General features: G+C 42.8%; 1 protein-coding gene across 1 annotated transcript; it reads left to right on the forward strand.

Moving 5' to 3' along the window:
- Positions 1 to 351: 351 nt before the first annotated feature.
- Positions 352 to 22,800, forward strand: LOC106613650 (KN motif and ankyrin repeat domain-containing protein 2). The gene is made up of 12 exons (XM_014216138.2): positions 352 to 517; positions 14,423 to 14,541; positions 15,548 to 15,636; positions 15,751 to 17,634; positions 18,428 to 18,530; positions 18,661 to 18,876; positions 19,316 to 19,406; positions 19,796 to 20,015; positions 20,238 to 20,380; positions 20,484 to 20,684; positions 21,895 to 21,993; positions 22,325 to 22,800. The coding sequence occupies exons 3-12, from the start codon at positions 15,600 to 15,602 to the stop codon at positions 22,382 to 22,384; spliced, it is 3,054 nt and encodes a 1,017-aa protein (XP_014071613.2). The 5' UTR covers positions 352 to 517; positions 14,423 to 14,541; positions 15,548 to 15,599; the 3' UTR covers positions 22,385 to 22,800.
- The last annotated feature ends 202 nt before the right edge of the window (positions 22,801 to 23,002 follow it).

Raw genomic sequence — 23,002 nt, forward strand, 5'->3', positions numbered from 1 at the left:
GTGAAACTTTCAAAAATGTTTATGAAAAAAGTATAAAGAAGATCTGTTGGCAAAACAATAGTTTATGTTCTTATTTTTCTAAATAATAACATGTTTCTACATTTACATCTGACAATAGATTAACGTGATTTTTTGTTGTTGTTGTTGCTCAATTCTGACTCTAAATAAGTATTTTTAGATATGTTTATAAGATATGCAAAGTGTATTTCTATTTTGTATTAAGAAACATGATCAAAAAGGCTTTATATTATGACTATGGACATGAGAGGGTATGATAAGCAGGAAGTCTGCCACTAGTCACTTCCAACCCTTTCTGTCTCCTACTACTTTTATTGGTCACACATCCCCTAGCACCGATTGGATGATTCCCCTGTCTATCATTGATCCAGCCCTTTTGAAGAGTGAGAAAACGTAAGGGTGGCATGTTTTCCTGTCTTCCTAAGTTTATTAACTTATCCCGGGAATGCCATCAGAAGTTAGATTGAACGTTGAAAGAAAGCCATAGAACATCTGAAAGGTAAGACAAACTAATTTCCTTGATACATATAACTTACATGCACTACTTATTACTCGAATAATAGTCTATCAAGGGGATCAACTTTGCGTAAAGCAAATGGTAGCCTACAGGTAAAGTTGCCGCTGTGTCAACCGTATTGAACCATGCCTTGATTGATTTCGATCTCGTCTATTACGTAGTAACATAGTGTACAACTTTGATTTAGTGTTTTTAAATTAGTCAGCAGAAAATACACTTTTGGGTGTTCCCAACCCATACGAAGCTCATCATATCACTGCGACAAGTGTTTCTGTAACCAACTGTATTCTGAAAAAGCTGTAGCCGAACCATATGACACGCAAAGACCCAAACGGCGTTCCATATCTGTCAGAGTTAAAACATCAACTTCATACTGTTGTATTTGCGTACGTCATAACGTGGTGCATTTATTTTGCTCACTCTTCAGAGACAGCACATGGACAGCCATAATTTATATAATATTTGCGCATAAAGACTGTAGCCTATCATAATGTCTACCAATAGCCCCAGTTGAACAAAACTGGGCTAGTCCAACAACAGCTGTTTAAATTGAACTAAAATTAATTATACATCGTTTGAGTTAGTTTAGTCCATAGATTAGAAGAATTGACAACCCATGCAAGATAACTGTTCAATTAGATATTCCTTTGCGATTTATAGGCTACTGAATGCATACCATGGAGTTATGAAGGTGTTATGTGGATGTCTGTTGATTAGTGACATTAGATTTAGACAAGGAAAAACACTTGAGATTCGAATCCACTCAGGATATCAAAATCCTTTTTTTTTCCCCCAAGGAAAAAATATTTGGAGTGTTAGCGAAACATAGTTATCATCAAACAATAGGACATGACATGGTATGAAAATACCCCATTGTCAGTGGAATACTCCTTACCCCTGTTCATATCACCCCATTAAGAAGTCTGTGGTGCTGTCAGTAGCTTTTCTTCACTCTGGAGGACAAGGAAGTAGTGTTCTGCCTCAATAACACACATAATCATATTATGGTATGGGGATGACTAAAGCCCTATTTATACTTGATGCTAACATGTGGTTGCCACCATCCGATTTAAGATGATCCAATCGGATCAAGATTTGTCATGACTAAACTTGGCATTAAAATGTGTCTTTAACTGTGTTGGCATTGTGACCAGATGTTGTGGTCCCTCTGTATGCAAACTATTTGACAGATTTTGTTTCAAAATAATATGAATCGATTCATTTTAAAACGATTATGGTCAATGGCCCACCTGTCAATGACTTTAGAGGGCAGGATACTGATGATTTAAATGGTTTGACAGCCCAACTCCGTCTACACTTGTGAGATATCCAGACCAGTGGCGATCAGTGCCGTTTAAGATGAGGGAGGATGATTTTCTTTCATAAGCATGGCCTTATTTCTATTACAGCTTATTAGATGACTGTCATTCATATTCCATTCACCCAGTTCAATGTAACAGCGATCGGTTTAAGCTACTACATGATACTCAAATTTTCCCTATACCCATCATGAGGTTGCTACAACCTAGCCTATGAATGAAAGTTTACAACGTAGGTCCACACAGGTCGAGAGACACATTTGAGGTAACAGACAGTGAAACATGGACAGACAGTGACACTCAATACCTCCTTGCACACTCTTGCCTGCATCTAGCTGATATAGTATGTAATAATTAGTCCAACAGTTGCAAAGGAGAGTTTCTATTGGACAAATTCAAGTATGTTTATCCCCGTTTTGTTCCGTTTGCTTACATGTTAATAAACGTTTTTTAACAGAAGCGGGCGTAATTAATCTCCCGCCCTGATCACGCATAAACACACAGCCACGTTGTAGTCCTTCTGTGCGCTCTCCTCCTCTCACCTCATCCCTTCGCTTGTGGACTTCAATGCACAACACATCAGCTGTATGTGACCAGGTGAAAAACTACACACAGCCTACATCGTTGTCACCATATTATCTAAAGTAACGTCATAGTCAGCATAGCTAACAGAACTAACGCATTAGTGAACCCTCTACAATCATACAGTAATGTTACAGTGTACAGTAAGTAAGCAGTTACACTGGCGGGCCCGGTGGCAATTCATTTGTAAAACCAAAAGTTTACCTTGACTTGGAAGTTCCAGTGTTGTGTTGGATAGTCATAGCCAGCTAGCTAACATAGCATCCCTCTGTTTGAGCAGGGTGTTTAAGTAGGCTGCAATGCTAGCTAGCTAGCTGTAGCTTATGCTTTCAGTACTAGATTAATTATTTGATCCTCTGATTGGGTGGACAACATGTCAGTTCATGCTGCAAGAGCTTTGATAGGTTGGAGGAAGTCCTCCGGAAGTTGTCATAATTGCTGTGTAAGTCTATTTAAGGGGGGAGAACCATGAGCCTCCTAGGTTTTGTGTTGAAGTTAATGTCCCCAGAGGAGGACGGACGCTAGCTGTCCTCCGAGTGCTGTTGAGTCTACTGTCGACCTTCTTTGCAAAATAGTGTTTTAATCAATTATTTGGTGATGTGATTATATTTAGTATAGTTTTATCTAAAAAGGATAACTTTTAAAATGGTTTACCATTTTTATTTTGATGAAATTCACTGATTATGGTCCTCCCCTTCCTCTGAGGACGAGACTCCGCTGATCCAGACACAATACGTGCCTGACAACCTCTGTAGGCGGTCAGGAAGATCTGCTCACAATCAGATCACGATGTGTCTTTTGATCATCTACACCTGTCTACAAAAGTGGGCACAATCAGGATGTGGACAACATCAGAACAAAGTACGCATGTTAGCACCAGGGATGAACAGGGCTTATATGACTACAGCTTTGTGGAATTGGCTTGTTGTGATAACAATTGATTCTCGTATAGTGGATTGAGTTGTGCTCCAGACATGGCTGGTCCAGACTGTAATTCATCCACTTGATTGCTAACCATCCCCATGTTGTCTGTCATGTGATTCTATGCTTTAAGCTGGCTTATTGCCAGTCGGATGCCCCAGTCCATTCTATCTCACTTGACAGCCACGGAATCATTGTTTTGCAACTTGCATATGAGTTCATCTTGAGTTCACATGTTGAGAACTATCACTATGCAGGCTGGTCTCAGACTAGACGCAACGTAGTAAATGAAAATCTGGGACGCTCAAATTAGTATATGTTACACTTTTGGTATGGTTACATAAGACAGAATGTCTAGCAACCCAAAGGTTGTGTTTTCGAATCTCATGGATAACTTCAGCATTTTAGTTAATTAGCAACTTTTCAACTACTTAGCATGTTAGCTAACAGTTGCTTTAACCTATCTAACGTTAGCCACCTAGCTAATGTTAGCATTAGCCACGTAGCTAGGTTTAGCAATAACAAATTGGAATCTGTATCATATGTATTGCAAATTTGTAATATATTGTACGAATTGCAATTCATAGCATACAAATTGGAGTTCGTAAAAAATATCATACGACATGGATGATGGACATCCACATATTAATACATACCAATCGGAGGGCCTGTTGTCCGGACCTCTGGCAGTCTCTATGGGGGTGCCACAGGGTTAAATTCTCGGGCCAACTCTTTTCTCTGTATATATCAATGATGTCGCTCTTGCTGCGGGTGACTCTCTTTGATCCACCTCTACGCAGACGACACCATTCTGTATACATCTGGCCCTTCTTTGGACACTGTGTTAACAAACCTCCAAACGAGCTTCAACGCCATACAACACTCCTTCCGTGGCCTCCAACTGCTCTTAAATGCTAGTAAAACGAAATGCATGCTCTTCAACCGATCGCTACCTGCCCGCCGGACTGGCATCACTACTCTGGACGGTTCTGACTTAGAATATGTGGACAACTATAAATACCTAGGTGTCTGGTTGGTAAACTCTCCTTCCAGACTCATATTAAGCATCTCCAATCCAAAACTAAATCTAGAATCAGCTTCCTATTTCGCAACAAAGCCTCCTTCACTCATGCTGCCAAACTTACCCTCGTAAAACTGACTATCCTACCGATCCTTGACTTCGGCGACGTCATTTACAAACTAGCCTCCAACACTCTACTCAGACTGCATCCAATTTGCTATCACAGTGCCATACGTTTTGTTACCAAAGCCCCATATACCACCCACCACTGCGACCTGTATGCTCTCGTTGGCTGGTCCTCGCTACATATTCGTCGCCAAACCCACTGGCTACAGGTCATCTATAAGTCTTTGCTAGGTATCGCTCCGCCTTATCTCACCTCACTGGTCACCATAGCACCACTCACCCGTAGCACCCGCTCCAGCAGGTATATTTCACTGGTCATCCCCAAAGCCAACACCTGCTTTGGCCGCCTTTCCTTCTAGTTCTTTGCTGCCAATGACTGGAACGAATTGCAAAAATAACTGAAGTTGGAGACCTATATCTCCCTCACTAACTTAAGCGTCAGCTGTCAGAGCAGCTTACCAATCGCTGTACCCAGCCCATTTGTAAATAGCCCATCCAACCAACTACCTACCTCATCCCCATATTTGTTTTTGTTTTTCTGCTCTTTTGCACACCAGTATTTCTACTTGCACATCCTCATCTGCACATATCACTCCAGTGTAAATTGCTAAATTGTAATTACTTTACCACTATTGGCCTATTTATTGCCTTACCTCTTTACTTCATTTGCACACACTGTATACAGATTTTTCTATTGTGTTATTGACTGTACTTTTATTTATCCCATGTGTAACTGTGTTGTTTTTGTCGCACTACTTTGCTTTCTTGGCCAGGTCGCAGTGGTTAAAAATACAAATACCAAACTTTACCTATCATACTAATTTGAGTCTCCCAGATTTTTATTTGCTCTGTTAGGGCAACCTGCACTCATCGGTAGACCTGTCAGGCTTTCTTTTAAAAAAAAACCACGTTGGTGGAATTTTTACAAGTGTGTGTGTGTGTGTGTGTGTGTGTGTAGTACGTTTTCATAACTCCTAGTACAAAACTCATAACAGATAATCAAAAAATCAGTTGTTTCAAAACTATAAGCACATTTTCAGTTGACTAAGTACAACACAAAATCATAGTCACTTTTTCACCAACCGTAAAAAAAAAAAATCCACCCCAAACCACTAATTCTTATAATTTACAGTGTTAAATAACACGAATATGTGGGAACAATATTTTTTTGTGAACAAATGTTTAATTTTGTCATTATAAAAAGGTTGGTAACTACATGTGAAAATCCTGTTGGAAATCTGTTGCAGCTCAAGTCTACTACAAAACCCACAATGCAATGCGTTCTCTATGAGCTGGCTAGCTAGCAAACATAGCTACACACAATAATACCAAAGTCAATATCAGGATATGAAGTAGTTAGTTTGCTGTAAAATTGCCTAAATCAATTTAGGAGTCTACAGTCTCACCATGTTCAAGCCTGCAGATCATGTGCCGCATAGAATGGAGTCTGATATAGAACCCCTCAGTGGAGAGGTCATAATACCCATAAAACCTAGTGGTCAAACAGGGAAATGGTTCCAGTCGTTTTTTTTCACCATACATTTTTCCCATAGGGGATTTTACAAACACTTAAAATAAGGGCTGTGTTTCGTGTAGGCTTACCCTGGCGTGACGTTTTGATAACCATGTAAATCTCTCGGACATTATTCAAAAATGTATTGAACTTATTAGAAAATGAATTACATTTGTCCACGTTAATCATAAGACATGAACAAAATAGATCAGTGATTCATATTTTCCTGCAACTTTCTAAAACGGCACAGGAATGCCTCAAATGTTATTTGTCACATGTGCCAAAGGTGTAGACCTTACAGTGAAATGCTTACTTACAAGCCCTTAATGCAGTTTAAGAAAAAATAGGTGTTAAGAAAGTATTTACTAAATAAACTGAAGTAAAAATAATAATTTAAGAGTAACAATACAAGGTGATATACTGGAGGTACCGGTACCGAGTCAATGTGCAGGGGCATATGTCTCGTCTATACGTTGTGTAGCCGTTAGCGATAATGCTAATGATAACCGTCTGCTGGTAGGTGGAAAGGCTTTCCCAAAATCCCTTGATTTGACAATTTTAAAATACATAAAGAAACCACACCAGGCAACCAATATCTGTTTCAAAATTGCACAAGATTATATAGACAAAGTCAAAGACCATTAATATCCTCTATTGGTAGGCAAGTGGCTGCAGGGCAAAACAAGTGACATCGGCACTCTGTCATACATACAATGTCCACATATTTAGATGTATACAAAAAAATAAGCTAAATATACACATCTAGCAAATTACTCCACTAGTGCAGAGTAGCTTTACACTTGGCCAGGAGGCTATCTCAACATTAACCAAGCCTTGCTGGAGTGTTTGAACGTAAGACTGGCAGAAATAGTTTTTATCTCAGCTGCGAGTTTGTTCCACTCTACTACTGCCATATGTAAATGTGTTCTGGCCAGTACCGACAGCACAAAATCTTGTGGCGTAGGAATGAGAGAGTTCTTTAGATACTGAGGGACTGTACCATACATGCTTTTATGGGCCAATCCCAGCTGCAGCTGAATGACTCTTTATCAACTGATAGCCACTGTATTTCACAGAGTTGAAAGGCCAACAGGGCTAAGATTCAGAATGACCCTTGACATTTTATTCTGAGCTGTCTGTAGCTTGTTCTTGATGAAGTTAGGGGAGCTACTGTACGAGGTAGTGCATGCATGGGCAGCACTAACGCTGCTGAAAGTGTTTTCAAGGTCCCTTTATCTAGAAATGTGGCTATTCTGAACAGAAATGTCACTTTCTGAATGACCTTGGCAATTACTTTCTGCCCCATGCTCTCCCCTGTCAGAAAACAGTCTCGTTCACAGCCAAAGTATCTAACATAGTTCTTGGTTGTAATCACTGTCACCAACCGTGGCTCTAAAGCCTGGTGATCTACAGTTGAAGTGGGAAGTTTACATACACCTTAGCCAAATACATTTAAACTCAGTTTTTCACAATTCCTGACATTTTATCCTAGTAAAAATGCCCTGTCTTAGGTCAGTTAGGATCACCACTTTATTTTAATAATGTGAAATGTCAGAATAATATAAATATTTATTTCAGTTTTTATTTCTTTCATCACATTCCAGAAGTTTACATACACTCAATTAGTATTTGGTAGCATTGCCTTTAAATTGTTTAACTCGGGTAAAAAAATGTTGGGTAGCCTTCCACAAGCTTCCCACAATAAGTTAGGAGAATTTTGGCCCATTCCTCCTGACAGAGCTGGTGTAATTGAGTCAGGTATGTAGGCCTCCTTGCTCGCACATGCTTTTTCAGTTCTGCCCACAAATTTTCTATGGCAGTGAGGTCAGGGCTTTGTGATGGCCACTCCAATACCTTGACTTTGTTGTCCTTAAGCCATTTTGCCACAACTTTGGAAGTATGCTTGGGGTCATTGTCCATTTGGAAGACCCATTTGAGACCAAGCTTTAACTTCCTGACTGATGTCTTGAGATGTTGTTTCAATATATCCACATAATTGTCCATCCTCATGATGCCATCTATTTTGTGAAGTGCACCAGTCCCTCCTGCAGCAAAGCACCCCCACAACATGATGCTGCCACCCCATGCTTCACGGTTGGGATGGTGTTCTTCAGCTTGCAAGCCTCCCCCTTTTCCCTCCAAATGTAACGATGGTCATTATGGCCAAACAATTAAATTTTTGTTTCATCAGACCAGAGGACATTTCTCCAAAAAGTAAAATCTTTGTCCCCATGTGCAGTTGCAAACCGTAGTCTGGCTTTTTATGGCGGTTTCGTAGCAGTGGCTTCTTCCTTGCTGAGCGGCCTTTCAGGTTATGTCGATATAGGACTCGTTTTACTGTGGATATAGATACTTTTGTACCTGTTTCCTCCAGTATCTTCACAAGGTCCTTTGCTGTTGATCTGGGATTGCACTTTTCGCACCAGAGTACGTTCATCTCCAGGAGACAGAACGCGTCTCCTTTCTAAACAGTACGACGACTGCGTGGTATCATGGTGTTTATACTTGCGTACTATTGTTTGTACAGATGAATGTGGTACCTTCAGGCGTTTGGAAATTGCTCCCAAGGATGAACCAGACTTGTGGATGTCTACAATTGATTTTCTGAGGTCTTGGCTGATTTCTTTTGATTTTCCCATGATGTCAAGCAAAGAGTCACTGAGTTTGAAGGTAAGCCTTGAAATACATCCACAGGTACACCTCCAATTGACTCAAATGATGTCAATTAGCCTATCAGAAGCTTCTAATGCCATGGCATCATTTTCTGGAATTTTCCAAGCTGTTTAAAGGCACAGTCAACTTAGTGTATGTAAACTTCTGACCCACTGAAATTGTGATATAGTGAAATAATCTTTCTCTAAACAATTGTTGGAAAAATTACTTGTGTCATGCACAAAGTAGATGTCCTAACCGACTTGCCAAAACTATAGTTATTTTTTTTTTAACAAGAAAGTTGTGGAGTGGTTGAAAAACTAGTTTTAATGACTCCAACCTAAGTGTATGTAAACTTCCGACTTCAACTGTAAATGGTTAATTTCTCTTAAAAAGTTCTAGCGTTTCTCAAGTCAGCAATTAGCGTTATAAGTGTTAGGTTACACACTTAACAGTAGAGGCCTTCAACCATAAGTAGCATGTACCCCTACTTTGAAAATGGAAATTGCCACTTTCAATATCCAGCCATTCTTTCTGATTGGAGTGGGTTTTTTCATTTGTACCTCTAAAGAAAGATTTAGAATGTTAGAAGTTAAATTTAAAGTTTGTGAAGAAACATGCAGGCTAACATTTGTACACTTTCTCCAGTTGCACTTGGCCAACTTGGAGATTGACACAGCATCTCAAAAAGGACTTGTCCTGGAGAGAAGATTTGATTGATACGAGTAGGAACATACTGCTTAATGGGCTTTCATTACACTGGAACTCTATTCAATTGAATCCATCTTGGATATAAGATTGAGTTCCTACTACACTATCTACAGAGAAAAGCTGAATGAAAAATGTGCTAAAAATACCTAATTCTCTAACAAGGTCTAAGGGAAAGAGGCTATTTACTAATTGAATCCAGTGCCTTGAGATGCAGTTTATTCCTCCTCAAAGTATAATCAGCTGCTTCTCACAGGAAGACACAATTTAGCCACTTTTGGAGACACTTAATGCGTATCATTATGCTGTTGTCGTTGAAGTCCTTAGCTTCATTCAGTTACGTTCATCACAGTGAAAGGCTTCCGGGGCCTTGCACTCCATCTAAGAAAAAAAACAAGGAGAAACACTGTTCTCACTAAAGCCATTTACTGGTATTCAATGTGACTGACTGCTGTAGGCATCAGACCTGGAACATACTGCTATGGTGACCAATGGAAAAGTTGTATAATTGGGAAAAATAGATTCATAAGAACTGTTTCTGGGCAAGACAGTTTGTTCATGGGGCTGGGGCATGTAGGATATGCTGCATGGGAAGAGACGGCTCCTTGGCTTGCCAAATGGGTCAAGAAGATCATCATTTCTAGAGACATTAGTCTTATGTTTTTATTGCATCATTTATTGGACCATTCCAAGTTCTCAGTTTTCTTGTTGACAATATAACAGTTTGAAAATATACAGTTTGAAAAAGTAAAATAGTTCATGTCAGACTGTATTTGGCCTCCCAAACACCAACCAAAGCCACAGAATTCCCCAAAGCCTGGTGTTTTTTATTATTTTTATTATTTTTTTTATTCACTTTGTGACATTTTGAACCCAGTGGGAAGGGAGAGTGAGGGGGGGGGGGGGGAATGGGAGGTTGAACAAGGAGACCTCAGAAAACAGCATCACCACCGACGTGGCATAATGCCTCATTGTGGGGCTTGAATGTGACTGATTGTGTTTGGATGAGAATCGGGGGGGGGGGGGGTTTATGGGATGCATGTGACGTTTGAGACCAAAGTTGATAGTTAAAAGATGGGGTTCTAGTCTAGATGCATATTCAAGATTGATAGGCTTCAGCTCTTACAGTAGATATTAATCTAACTTGGGACTGCATTGTGTTTATGTGCATCTCGAAATCCCCTCATTGACATCAATGCACGATTTACGAGACAGTTACGGGTAAGCGTGCAGCCCAAAGTGCCTAGGTAAACATCTGTATAGTTCCAGGTATCAGGGGGTTATTTCCTTAAACTCCCCATGCTCTCGCCTTCATGCTGTGTACACACGTTGTATATCCCTGGCTCTAATTGCATGTTCTGCATGGTGTCATGGGATAGGATGCTTGTACGCCAGGAAAAGGACAGGATCTGTAGTGGATATGTGTTTTGCGTTCCTGTGTGTTGGTCTTTTGTTATTGTGTCGCACTGAGGTAGTGACGTAGTGTGTTTGTTCAGCTCCTCTTTTCACTTGTTTTCTACCTGACTTTTTCCTCTGGCCTCACAGGAAGCAGCTTTTTGGCCTTAGCGATGGGCTTCCTGGCAGGAGCGGAGCGGCCCTGAGTTCCTGCTGCGAGACAATAGGTCTCCCCGGGGCTGTTCTCAGACCTGATTCTCTTCAGGAAACTGCAGATTTTATCCCAGCAGCTGAACTGAGCCATACAGAGACAGGGAGTGGGGGAGTGTGGCCCTACCCTATGAGTGTCTCTTTTCTGAATGGGACTTTTCTTATGTTAAGCAGTGTGATGATAAAGATGAGCCTGTGGTTGTGGTGGGGCGGGCTGGAAGGATGAAGGTATAGTCTTGGCCTTGCCCAAGAAGACCCAATCTGGGTTAATATATGTGTGGGCTGAACTGGAGTGACTATCATGTATCTGTTGAGCTAGATGCCTTGCTTTTTCTATTGTCAGCTGGACCTGTTGTAGACCCTCCCCTTCCTTTTGAGGGGAAAAGGGAGGTGGTGGCAGGGAGGAGGTTACTTTTCCAAAACATGGCTCATGCGACGTAGCCAGCAGCCCTCGACCAGAACATTTCCTGTTGAAAAGCAGTGCTGAAAAAGTCGACTTCAGTGTTAGATTTATGGTGAATGCTGGGGAAACGGCTGCCTCATTGATGACTGTAATAGTAGAGAATCGTTATGTAAAAAATAATAATAATAATAATAATAATAATAATAAAAAGGTAGACAAATCTTTACAGAAATCCTCAATACCTATTTGAAATATGTGCAGTTAATTGCATTGCTTAGCTTATAGTAACTTGGCCTCAATTTGTAGAGTAATCCAGTGTGTCCGTTAACAGTGGGACAGGTTTACAAAATTAAGACCTAGGCCCGCTATTAGTTGTTCCTCACAATGAAATCGGGGAGGGGACTGTGGATCTGTCGCCCTCTGTACGTTCATCACAAGTGATATCTCAGACAGCACTGGCACGATTTTGATTCAACTTGGGTGGATGATGTGTCTTACCTTAAGGCATTTACAAAATGACACTGATTGGCCCAATGTGGGAGCTGTAGTAATTAACAGAAACGTGTTAGTCACAGACAATATCTCATTTGTCCCAGGGGGTGGGGGGATGGGACATGTTTACTGTTGCCTTGTTTTGACTTACAGCCATAGACATTAGTTTCAGTTGTTTATGGGATCATGATCTACATAAGATCGCTACCACAACACAGAACTGTGTGTGTGTGTGTGTAACTGGCAATTGTTGTTGTTGTGTGTGCTCACTCCTGCCGGTGTGTGTGACATGGCTGTGGCTCACTGCTGGTGAGGATGGGGGGCGCAGCAGAATGTGGTTTCTCCCCCTGAGTGAGTGTGTGGGTTGCCCTGTAATTTGTTGCCTGTCATCAGGACCTGGAAAAAAACATAATGAACTGGCCTATTTGTGCTGAGTGGGAGCTGGAGGCACTAAGTGAGGAGTAGTGAGGCAGGGAATGGGTGGGATGGGGACTACGTGTTTATGTTACACTCCTCTGATCTGAGGAGCTGGCATCTGGAGCAAATCTGAGGCACTTGGAATTTGGCACGTCCAGTGGGATACTGTATTTCCAGAAGTCCAAGCACAGACAGATTCTTTCTGCAACCTAGAACGGAAACCTTGTCCACAAGAAGTTATACAACAGATATTTTTGAGTAAATATTCCAAAACAAATCAATGTTTTCCAGTTTACTCAGTATAACTAAAGTACTCTTAATAACCACTTGTTCATTATTTTCTTGTTCTTAACTAGTGGCTGTGCAGCCGTAGATTCCGTAGGGATATGTTCGTGTTCAGCTAATCTGCGCATGCACCTTGACTAATTAGACTGAATGTTGTGTTCCCTCCATTGTGCTAGGGCAAGCATTCTATAATTGCACTATTAGTTTGTGTTTCTTACAACTGCAAACCGCTGGTTTGTATTTTCTTAGCAAGTTGTGGCTAAGTCATATTAACCGCTAATCGCTAGTTAGCTGGCTAATGTCAGAGCAAACGTAGCTAGCTATACAGCCTGATACCAGTGATGGCGTAAGCCTAAATGAGCATGTTGTTTGTGCAACAGTATCTTCTAAATCAAAGAGGAATAGGTGAAGCTTGAATATGTTAGCTACATGAAGTAGCTAAGAGAACATTTAATGTAGCCAATGATTATAGGGTCCCCAAGGAAACACAGACCAACCCTTTGGTTCCAACCCTTTGGTTCCAACCCTTTGGTTCCAACCCTTTGGTTCCAACCCTTTGGTTCCAACCCTTTGGTTCCAACCCTATCACAATAACTTCTCCCTGGCATTTTCATTTTGACACGAGTCATTGTCATGTCAAAAAATACTGTATTCAAATTGCCCACTATTATCTAATAACTATAGAATTAGAATAATCATTCTATTTCTATGATTCCAGCAGTTCATCCAAGTGTTTTGATCTAAATCGCAAGTCAAATCACAATTGCAACATTTGGTTAAGTAAGGCCTACATTTTTTTGCCCATATCGTGCAGCCCTACGTGGCAGTGTGGAAATGATCTCAAACGAGTGCAGGAAATGCATAAATGTAGAAAAGTCTAATTGAACAGTATAAAACAGAATGGAGAGAGACCCATGAAATCACTTAGGATGTGTGTGATGCCACCCTAGGATCACGCACCAATCATAAAGCAAATGTAGAACTTTTATTATTAAAAAAAACATAAAATACCGTCATAAATTTTATAAATACTGTGATATGCTTTTTTTGGGCCATAGCGCCCAGCCCTAGCTATGGCTAGGCCTAGGACTATTTCCAGACCAGTAGTCAAGTTATAGACTATAAGTAGAGCCCAGAGTTGTGCCTGGTCAGGAAAATCTCTTTGCTCTATGGCCCTAGAACCCTGTGTAGGAGGGACAGGGTCTCTCCTCTGGCTGGGGGAATGAAGCAGTGACAGCAGACATGTCCGACTGGCTGAAAATGAACCAGAGTCCCTCAGACCAATCTCCACTTGCTGGCCATTAGCGTGAGACATCGTCTGTGGATGCCATTCTCTTGTGATAAGCTTGCTTTGGTGAGGCGGAGGGCTGGAGGGACTATCCGCCGCAATCATTTTAATCCGACGCCTTACTTTGTGGAATAATAATGTAGACTACGCTGGGCTTTGCTGTCACAGTATCAACATTTTGTGCATAGCTTCTCTTTGAATGGCAATGAGTGATGTCAGAAAATCCTTGTTTTTGGAGATGTTTTTTTAAATTTATCCTACGTAATTACAACTACCTTGTAGCCCTCAAGTATCTGAACATGTCCCAGCCTGGTCCATGCTAGCAGGATGTGAGAGGGAATTGTGTGGTGGAATGTGCTTAAGGCTATATGGAAACAGGTGTGTGGGTGGGTGGGTGGTGCTCTGACCCTTTGTCGATCTCTCTTTCTTAGTCGAGCAGTGTATGGAAATGTGTCCCCACAACTGTGAACTCTGTACGTGTATGTGTGTGTGCCTCTGCGTGCGTGTGTGTTTCTGCTCTGACCCTGACGTCTATCCATCCCCTCTCCCTGTCAGTGGAGCTAAGGAACGGTGACCCAGAACTGGATTGACAGCCAGGAAGACCAACCCAAAGTGAACTCCCTGGCCCAGCGTCAAGACACCTTTATGATTCTTCCACAGACTGTATGCCCGAGGTAACTTAACTTCAATACAACACATTTGTCGATCAGAAATACTACACTAGCAACATTACAACAGTTTTAAAACATGACAGCTGACGTAATGAAAGTTTATTACTAAGAAAACCTGTTTGAACAACGTGTTAATTTAACCGTTGGCAAATTCTGTGATTGCGAGCAATAGTTTGGGTTTCTGATCCTAATGTAATATCTGGCTTGTCTGTATTGGCTTCTGTTCATCGTTTCCTGTTGCTTTTGTTTTTGGGCCACTTAACTTCGCTTTTATCTGTAACGTGTGTAGGGCTTTCAGACATACTGCTTGGAGGTATAGGTGATGTCATGGTTAATCCCCTTCTTGACTTCAACACCTCCGACAAAGAAAAAAAACAAACCCTGGGATTAACCCCTTGTTACCTACAGTGCCTCTTTCTCTCTAATGGAGCATTGGGGAGTGGGTTTCTCAAAGCATTCGTAGCTAAAGCGCAACATTATTTCTCTCCACAACCCAGCTGCACAGCCATGAGAGAGTACCAGTTATAACATCGATGTTTGTCTTGTGGATGTGAATTAGCATCATTCGTAAAAAAATGAGGTGTGACTCTGGGCTCGTGTGAGAATTAACATATTACTTTAGCCGTGACGGCTTTGAAAAACCCACCCCAGACCAATGTAGGGAATTGCCCTTCAACAAGGGGTGGATTCAAGAACATTGCTAAATAGAGTCTCTCGTATAAAGGTCTTCAGGTGTCCTTACAGTAAGAGCTTTATGGGTAGTTTATAAGGTTTTGTCTTCAATGAGAAAGATTTGCTACAGTTAATTTCGCCATCAAGCGAAGAGTGTCAAGCTACGACGTCCTGAATAATGTAATTTTAGGCTACAAGCCTCCTTACTTCTTAACCAAATGTCATGCTCTCTTTACCTCTGGCTAACACATGAAAAATGCATACATGCGTACAGTAGCCGCAGTAAAACACATGCAGTGCACAGGTATCTGAGTCAGTGTTTCCCTTCTCTTATCAGGTTGTGAGTAGACTCTCTGGGGGCTTCTGCTGAAAGGTCTCAGTCCACAACCATGACTCAGTCTGTGCAGGTCAACCCCAAGTTGCCTGGTAAGCATTTCAGTTCCAGCTGGTATTTATCAAGTCATTATGTGGTAACAATGGATAATGTCTGGGACTTGAGATTTGATAACTGTTGTTGTAATGGTTTCCTGTGGACTGCAGATCTGGGCGCACCGTTTCTATTCTCCAGTCAGGAAGAGGCGGATCAACAGGGCTCTTATTCGGTCCAAACTCCGTATGGCTTCCAGCTGGACCTGGACTTCCTCAAGTATGTGGAGGAGATAGAAAGCGGCCACCACGTCCGCCGGGCACCCGTCAACTCCCGCAGGTCATCCCGGGGGGTCAAAGTCTCGCAGCGGAGCCCGAATGTGGGGGGAAGAGCCAGCGGCTGGACCTCAACAGAGTCCCTCTCCTCACCCGCCAGCGAAGATGGTCGTGTGCCCCCTCCACCACCACGGAATCGCATCGGCTCCGCTCCCAGTGAAGGGCAACCCCTGTCCCCGCTGTCTGTCCTTAGCCTCCCCCTCTCTGCTGGCGCCAAAGTGCCACCACCACCTCCGCTACGTAACCCCAGGGTAGAGAGGACCCTCCTGGAGACCAGCCTGCGACTGCAGCAGGAGCAGAGCCACCAGCACCAAAATGGCACCTGTTTCCAGCTCTCTGACCCACCAAAGCAAAACCCCAGGGCTGTGACTACTCATGTTACCCCAGCTAGTGCAGCAGCCACAGTAGATGACCAGCCCTTGCACCTCTTGTCTGCCGCCCCCAGCCTATCTCAGAGTAGCCTGACCAGACCCAGTCCCCACTCATCCGGTAGGAGCACCCCGGCCTCTAGCACCGGAATGGCTACTCTGCCTCCCAACCAGTTGCAGACTGTGAGAGAGCAGATGGCCACTGCCCTGAGGCAACTGAAGGAGATGGAGGAGAGAGTGAAGGGCGTCCCAGTGCTGGAGAGGGAGGTGGCCAACCTACGGGCTGAGAAAGACATGCTCCTACTGGCACTGCAGGAGAAGAAGACCTTGGCGGCCCAACAACAGGCTACAACAGCAGTGAGCAGTACTAACACCACAACGGTGGATGCAGGCACACAGAGTCAGGAACGTCCTCCTTTTTCCCCCAAGAGTCCCAGAAGTCCCGAGAGTCCAAGCAAAATAGGAGACCTCAGAAAGCTGACTGAGAAGTTTGAAGGCAAGACAGGGAAAGATGGAGCACGTTCTGAGAAGGTTCTGGAGAAGGTTGTGGAGAAGAGGTCTGTGGCCGTTGGGGACGACATGTTGCTGGATGCCGGGGTCTTCTACTACAGCCAAGGTGCCAAGGATGCCTCGGAGGGCACGCCTCAGGTGGACGTCTGCGAGAAAGGTGTGGCCACGGAGGCACCGGTCTTCCGCGAGGAGTGGGTGCAGGCTGGAGTGGAGACAGAGGAGGCCTCGGTTTGGGTGATGGAATCCCAGCTGGGGCTGAGCAGTGAGGCCCAGAGGGAGATTGACACCCTACAGGACACCATCAAGTTCCAGCAGGAGTCCATCTTGGCTCTGGAGGGGCGACTCGGCCAGGCTGACGAGGACCTGGCGGTGCTCAAAGCCCAGGAGGATGAGAGGAAATCCAAAGCAACGTCCGAGAAGGCGGTCCTTGCCAAACCAGACTCAGCCCATGCCCAAGTGGGGACCGAAGCCTCTACAACATCCACGCCAGCTTCACAGCATGTCGCAGTCTCCTGTTGTCCTGAGGTGGTTGACGCTTGTGTAGGTGAGGATTTGAGAGCTGGACATTACGACCAGAGCACTCAGACTGACTCTGTGGAGAGCCCTGCAGAAGAGGAACCAACCCCAGTAGCACTGGTCAGCACTGGAAGTCAATGGGAAAATCTGTACGAGGATCAGACTATAGAGCAGAAAGCTCCAGTCACTGCGCTGAAGAAGAGACGGATGACCATTGAGGAGTACAAGGTCACCCCTGGCGAGGAGACGGTCAGTTTAGCTGAAGGAAAGGGAGAGGAAGAGGAGGAAACGGCGCCCAGGACACCCACAACTCCAACAATGGTTGAAAGTGAGTGCCAAGTGTATTTATTCTTATACAATAGTTCTTCCTATTGAAGATGAATGATTCCCCTACACTAATAAAGCAGGTGTAAAAGTAATATACAGTGCCTTCGGAAAGTTTTTAGACCCCTTGACTTTTTCCACATTTTGTTGCGTTACAGCCTTATTCTAAAATGTGTTTAAATTAATACAAATCCTCAGCAATCTACACACAATACCCCATAATGACAAGGTGAAAACAGGTTTTTTGAAATGTTACATAAGTATTAAGACCCTTTGCTATGAGATACGAAATGACACGGGACAAGTCTCTGAATATCCTTGAGTGGCCCAGCCAGAGCCCGGACTTGAACCCGATTGAACATCTCTGGAGAGACCTGAAAATAGCTGTGCAGCAACGCTCCCCATCCAACCTGACGGAGCTTGAGAGGATCTGCAGAGAAGAATGGGAGAAACTCCCCAAATAGATGTGCCAAGCTTGTAGCAAAATACCCAAGAAGACTCGAGGCTGTAATTGCTGCCAAGGGTACTGAGTAAAGGCTCTGAATACTTGTGTAAATGTATAATTTCTGTTTACATTTTTTTATAAATGAGCAAAAAAACTGTTTTTGCTTTGTCATTATGGGCTATTATGTGTAGATTGATGAGGGTAAATTATAATTTTATATATTTTAGAATAAGGCTGTAACCTAACAAAATGTGGAAAAAGTCAAGGGGTCTGAATACTTTCCAAAGGCACTGTTGAATTCAATGTAGTAGCATATTGGTTGGGTCACTCACAGAGTCCGTTGTGGCCACAGGTATGCTGAAGTCCATCATGAAGAAGAAGGATGGGAGTAGTTCCGGTGAATCACGTTGCAGCGGCAAGAAGAGCTTGCAGTTTGTTGGCATTCTCAACGGGGGGTAAGCGGTGCTTTGTCATCATTGAATGAGCAAGAATCTGCACATATTACCATCACACTGATAATACACAGGGCATATTAGAAGAAAAGGATGACCAATGTTAACTAGCTAGACATGTACTTCTGTTCAGGTATGAGTCGACATCTAGTGAAGAGGAGGAAGAGGGGAGTTCCTCGGGCGGCAGTGAAGTGGATGATTGCTCGGACAGTAGTGATGGAGAGGCAGCTCTGGAGGAGACCTCCGATGAAGAGAGGAACATTAATATGGATGACACCGATAGTGATGATATGGCCTTAGCAGCAGGGACTGGAGCCACTGAGGACAGTCCAGATGCAGTAAAAGAGAAGTATGCTTGATTACAACTACAGCTCATAGAACTGTCATTGTTGGCAGATAACACGTTTTCAGAATTTGTTGAAAGTTTGCTTTCCTTGAAAGAAGTCTGTTGGTAGTCAAATTTGAATCTTCTATTTTGGTTTGTAGCCTTTAGGTGCCCTGAATTTGCTAAAGTTAGCATAAATACTAAGGGTGTAATGGTAGCAAATCAGGTCTTAATTAGCATATCAAACCGTTCAATTACCACAGCCAAAGTTATTTTGCAACATTATCATCTGTGAAGCTATGCATGTGTATATTATTGACATGGAATTATAGCCAAGATGTTTACAAAAATGAGTTGAGTACGTTATATAGGAGCCTCATCTTACATCTCACAAGTGTTAGATCCCAGTCGGTCACTACCATAGATAACTTCCATGTCTAATTGCAGTAATCCCTTGTCCTAGATTTGAGCTGAGTGCAAAAATGCATGAGGCTTCTCTCATTCTGAAGAACCACCTGAATGATGATGTCAAAACACTGAAGAGTAAAGAAGTGGTATGTTTCAGCATGCCTCTTTAATTCCTCTGTTTTATTATATCCTGGAAATCTTGAATTTCCTTTTCAAAATTAGCTCATACCTGATTTTTGGAAACAAATACCATGTTTGTTTTTTCCAATCCACACATAATCCCTCAAGTGTATTTTGAAGTTCCAGAACTTGAAGAAGTGGTTTCACGGACATAGTCTCCTTAGTCTAATTCATGCCACACTAAAAACGATTATAAACATTTAATACATCACCAAGACCTCTGCATGGTTATAAAATGTCTTCCTGGTGTTCCAAGTGTTTATAATCATATTAGTATGATAACCTTTATGTAGCTGTATTCCATCAGTGATCTTATCCCACATCCTCCCTCCATGCCCCTTGTCTTGTACTGTAGCTCTCCAGCACTCATACTGTGCAGCTGGAATGGTTCCGCATCTCTAGTGCAAAGATGGCCCAGCCGCCCCGTGTCTCAGACTACCTGATGGCCTTCACTGAGGTCTCCTCTGCCCTGCTGGCCCACGTCATCAACATGACCGATGGCAATGGTAACACGGCCTTGCACTACAGCGTCTCCCACTCCAATTTCACAGTGGTTGGGCTACTGCTGGACACAGGTTAGTTGGCGTGAGGAGTGTTCACTTATCTCTGGAAAGTTGTGTTAGGGTCAGGGCTTATGACCTTAGTGAAGAGATTCTGATGATCATAATGAATCTTCAGAAGTTTGGTATTCATAGTTTAACTACAGGCATAAAATCACATTAGTTATGCCATTTATTTATCGTCAGGAAGTTTCCATGCCCCGGGGTTTCACCATGGGGTGGGTGTGCTCTGTGCAGGCATGTGTTGTGTAGATAAGCAGAACAAGGCAGGCTACACTGCTATCATGCTGGCGGCCCTCTCATCTGTGAAGGAGGAGGATGACATGGTGGTGGTCAGGAAGCTCTTCAGTCAGGGCAACGTCAACGCCAAGGCCAGCCAGGTAAGTCCTTGTCAAATCACTTCAAATCCAGTCTATCCCCCTCAGTCAATGCTGCTTGTGTGTGCTCGCTAACACTATGCTAACTGGGCTACGTTGTGTTTAGGCTGGCCAGACAGCGCTGATGTTAGCCGTTAGCCATGGACGGCAGGAGATGGTGCGGGCGCTACTGGACTGCGGGGCTGAAGTGAACGTGAAGGATGACGAGGGCTCCACGGCGCTCATGTGCGCCAGTGAGCACGGCCGCGCCGAGATTGTCTCGTTGCTCCTGGATCAGCCGGGCTGTGACATCTCCATCGTGGACAATGTGAGTTCCTTTGGCTGGCTGTTTGCCCTGTACACTCGGTGTGTCTTTACATGCTTACCTGGCTTCCTCTTTCTGTCCACTTTCCTCATCTTCTACCTCTTTTCCATTTCACGCTGAACTGAAAGAACTAATCAAATGTATTTATAAAGCCCTTCTTACATCAGTTGATATCTCAAAGTGCTGTACAGAAACCCAGCCTAAAACCCCAAACATCATGCAATGCAGGTGTAGAAGCACGGTGGCTAGGAAAAACTCCCTAGAAAGGCCAGAACCTAGGAAGAAACCTAGAGAGGAACCAGGCTATGAGGGGGGGCCAGTCCTCTTCTGGCTGTGCCCGGGGCAGGTCAAAGCAAGTACTGATAGGCTTTTGCCATATTGTTTTATATGTCCTGTCTTAACATCAGTGCTGCAGATGCAGGGGAGGAAGCCACTAGATTATTGCGACACAGCCAAGAAGTGAATACAAAAACATATTACATTTATTTTATAAATCCTTGTTTGTTTCTTTTTTTTAATGAATGCTAATTTTAAAATTGGCAATAAGACAATCTTTTTATAATCTGTACACCAGTGTTTTTCTACAGTATGACTTTTTACAGTGGATTTTTCTCAGACTAGTTTGAACCTCCAGTCCAGACTGATATATCTAAGAGAGCACATCTGGGGCAAAATTAGTTAGGCATGCAGCACATGGATTGAGTTTCAGTAAGATACAGCTAGACTGAGAGGGGCTGGGAAAGTATTTAGGAACATGTTTTTTTCAGCCTTGTGACAATTGGATACAGCTAATTCTTCAGGACTCTGAGGCAGACAGAGATGTGGGTTAACCCTTTGCTGGTTTGAATACCTAGACCAGGGGTGGGCAACCTTAAGGGCCACTGTGGGTGCAGGGTTTGATTTCAGCCAACCCAGAACAAAACCAATTAATCTACCCGATTTTTAAATCAATCAAAATGTTGATAAACTACGATTAGTTAGTGTGTTGCTTGGCTGCCTGGAAGAAAAGCCTGTACCCACACCGGCCCTTGCAGTGTAAGATAGCCCACGCCTCACCTTGACTGTATACAGTAAAGAAACAGTTCTATATTGTAGCTTCTTATTCTTTCTAAACTGTGATGAGGCTGTGAATGGGCGGGAATCTTATCTGTGTCCCACCTCAGAGGGTTTATAGCAAACGCCTGCTGTCCCTTTTGTCTTTCTCCCTCTCTAGGACGGCAGTAATGCTCTTTCCATCGCCCTGGAGGCCTCTCACAATGACACAGCTGTGCTGCTCTACGCCCACATGAACTACACCAAAGCCCAGGCAGCTGTGAGTTCCCCAGACGCTGGTTTTGAGGCCGAGGGACCTGCCTGGTTTTTATATGACAAACAGCCAGTTCGGCCTTGAATCCAGTATAGGTCACACTCACAACATATCCGTATCATGCGCAATTTCAAGTGTGTAATATTAGCACCTCGGCTACACTCCAGTGTTTGGGTGTGGTATGTTGGCCTAGTTGAAAGATCTTGTCTTGGCATGTGTAGCAGTAGTGACCCCTAGAGCATATTCTTTATAGCTCTATGTATTTTTACTGTATATTTTAGTTTTTGCCCTGTTTTTACTACTATCACTCTGAAAACATTTGGTATATTTCTTTCAGGGGACAAACAAGTCTCGAAGCCCCACTTGTCCTCAAAAGACATGGCCTGCTGCGGAGTGATGGGCCACCAAGATGGAAAAACAAACATTACTGGACATAAGCGTTGAAAAAGCTCCACTGGAATACTGCCGCTGTCTACATAAATATATGTATTTATATCATGGCATACGTTATTCATTTGTATTGTTAATATAAGATTGTTATTTTTCCATAAATGTCATTATTATATACGATACTAATCTGCATTTGCAACATTTCTAAGTCAAGGTCTGCAGCATTTAGTTTTCTATGATACAAAAAAAAAGCAGACCTCACATTTATTTGCACTCATTTACTGTGTTGAGTTTTAGTTCCCCTCCCTCTCTAACTACCTTCTCAATCTTCATGCCAACGTCGTTCAAGTCTGCACTAACTGTCTATGCCTTGTATATTCATGTATTGATTTTCATGTAAAAAATAAACATATATTTACATAACATGTGACACTGTACTAAGCAGAAGAGGTCCAGATGACTTTAAAAAAAAAAAAAAAAAGTTTTACGTTTCAGCGTATATTTTTCTGTCAAACATGATCAAGCTATAAAGGTGAGCTTGTGTTTGAATAGTATTTCAAGCAATAACCATCCTGTCAGACATTATCAAGCCAACTTTTAATGCAAATTAATCTAATAAGATGAC

The sequence above is a fragment of the Salmo salar genome, chromosome ssa10 (assembly GCF_905237065.1).
Source record: "Salmo salar chromosome ssa10, Ssal_v3.1, whole genome shotgun sequence".
In the NCBI taxonomy this organism is placed as follows: Eukaryota; Metazoa; Chordata; class Actinopteri; order Salmoniformes; family Salmonidae; genus Salmo; species Salmo salar.

Coding starts and splice junctions, on each gene's coding strand:
- LOC106613650 (XM_014216138.2), top strand. CDS start 15,600: ATGACTCAGTCTGTGCAGGTCAACCCCAAGTTGCCTG. Junction 18,531..18,660: donor GTTGGCATTCTCAACGGGGG/GTAAGCGGTGCT, acceptor ACTTCTGTTCAG/GTATGAGTCGACATCTAGTG. Junction 20,016..20,237: donor TGGGCTACTGCTGGACACAG/GTTAGTTGGCGT, acceptor TGCTCTGTGCAG/GCATGTGTTGTGTAGATAAG.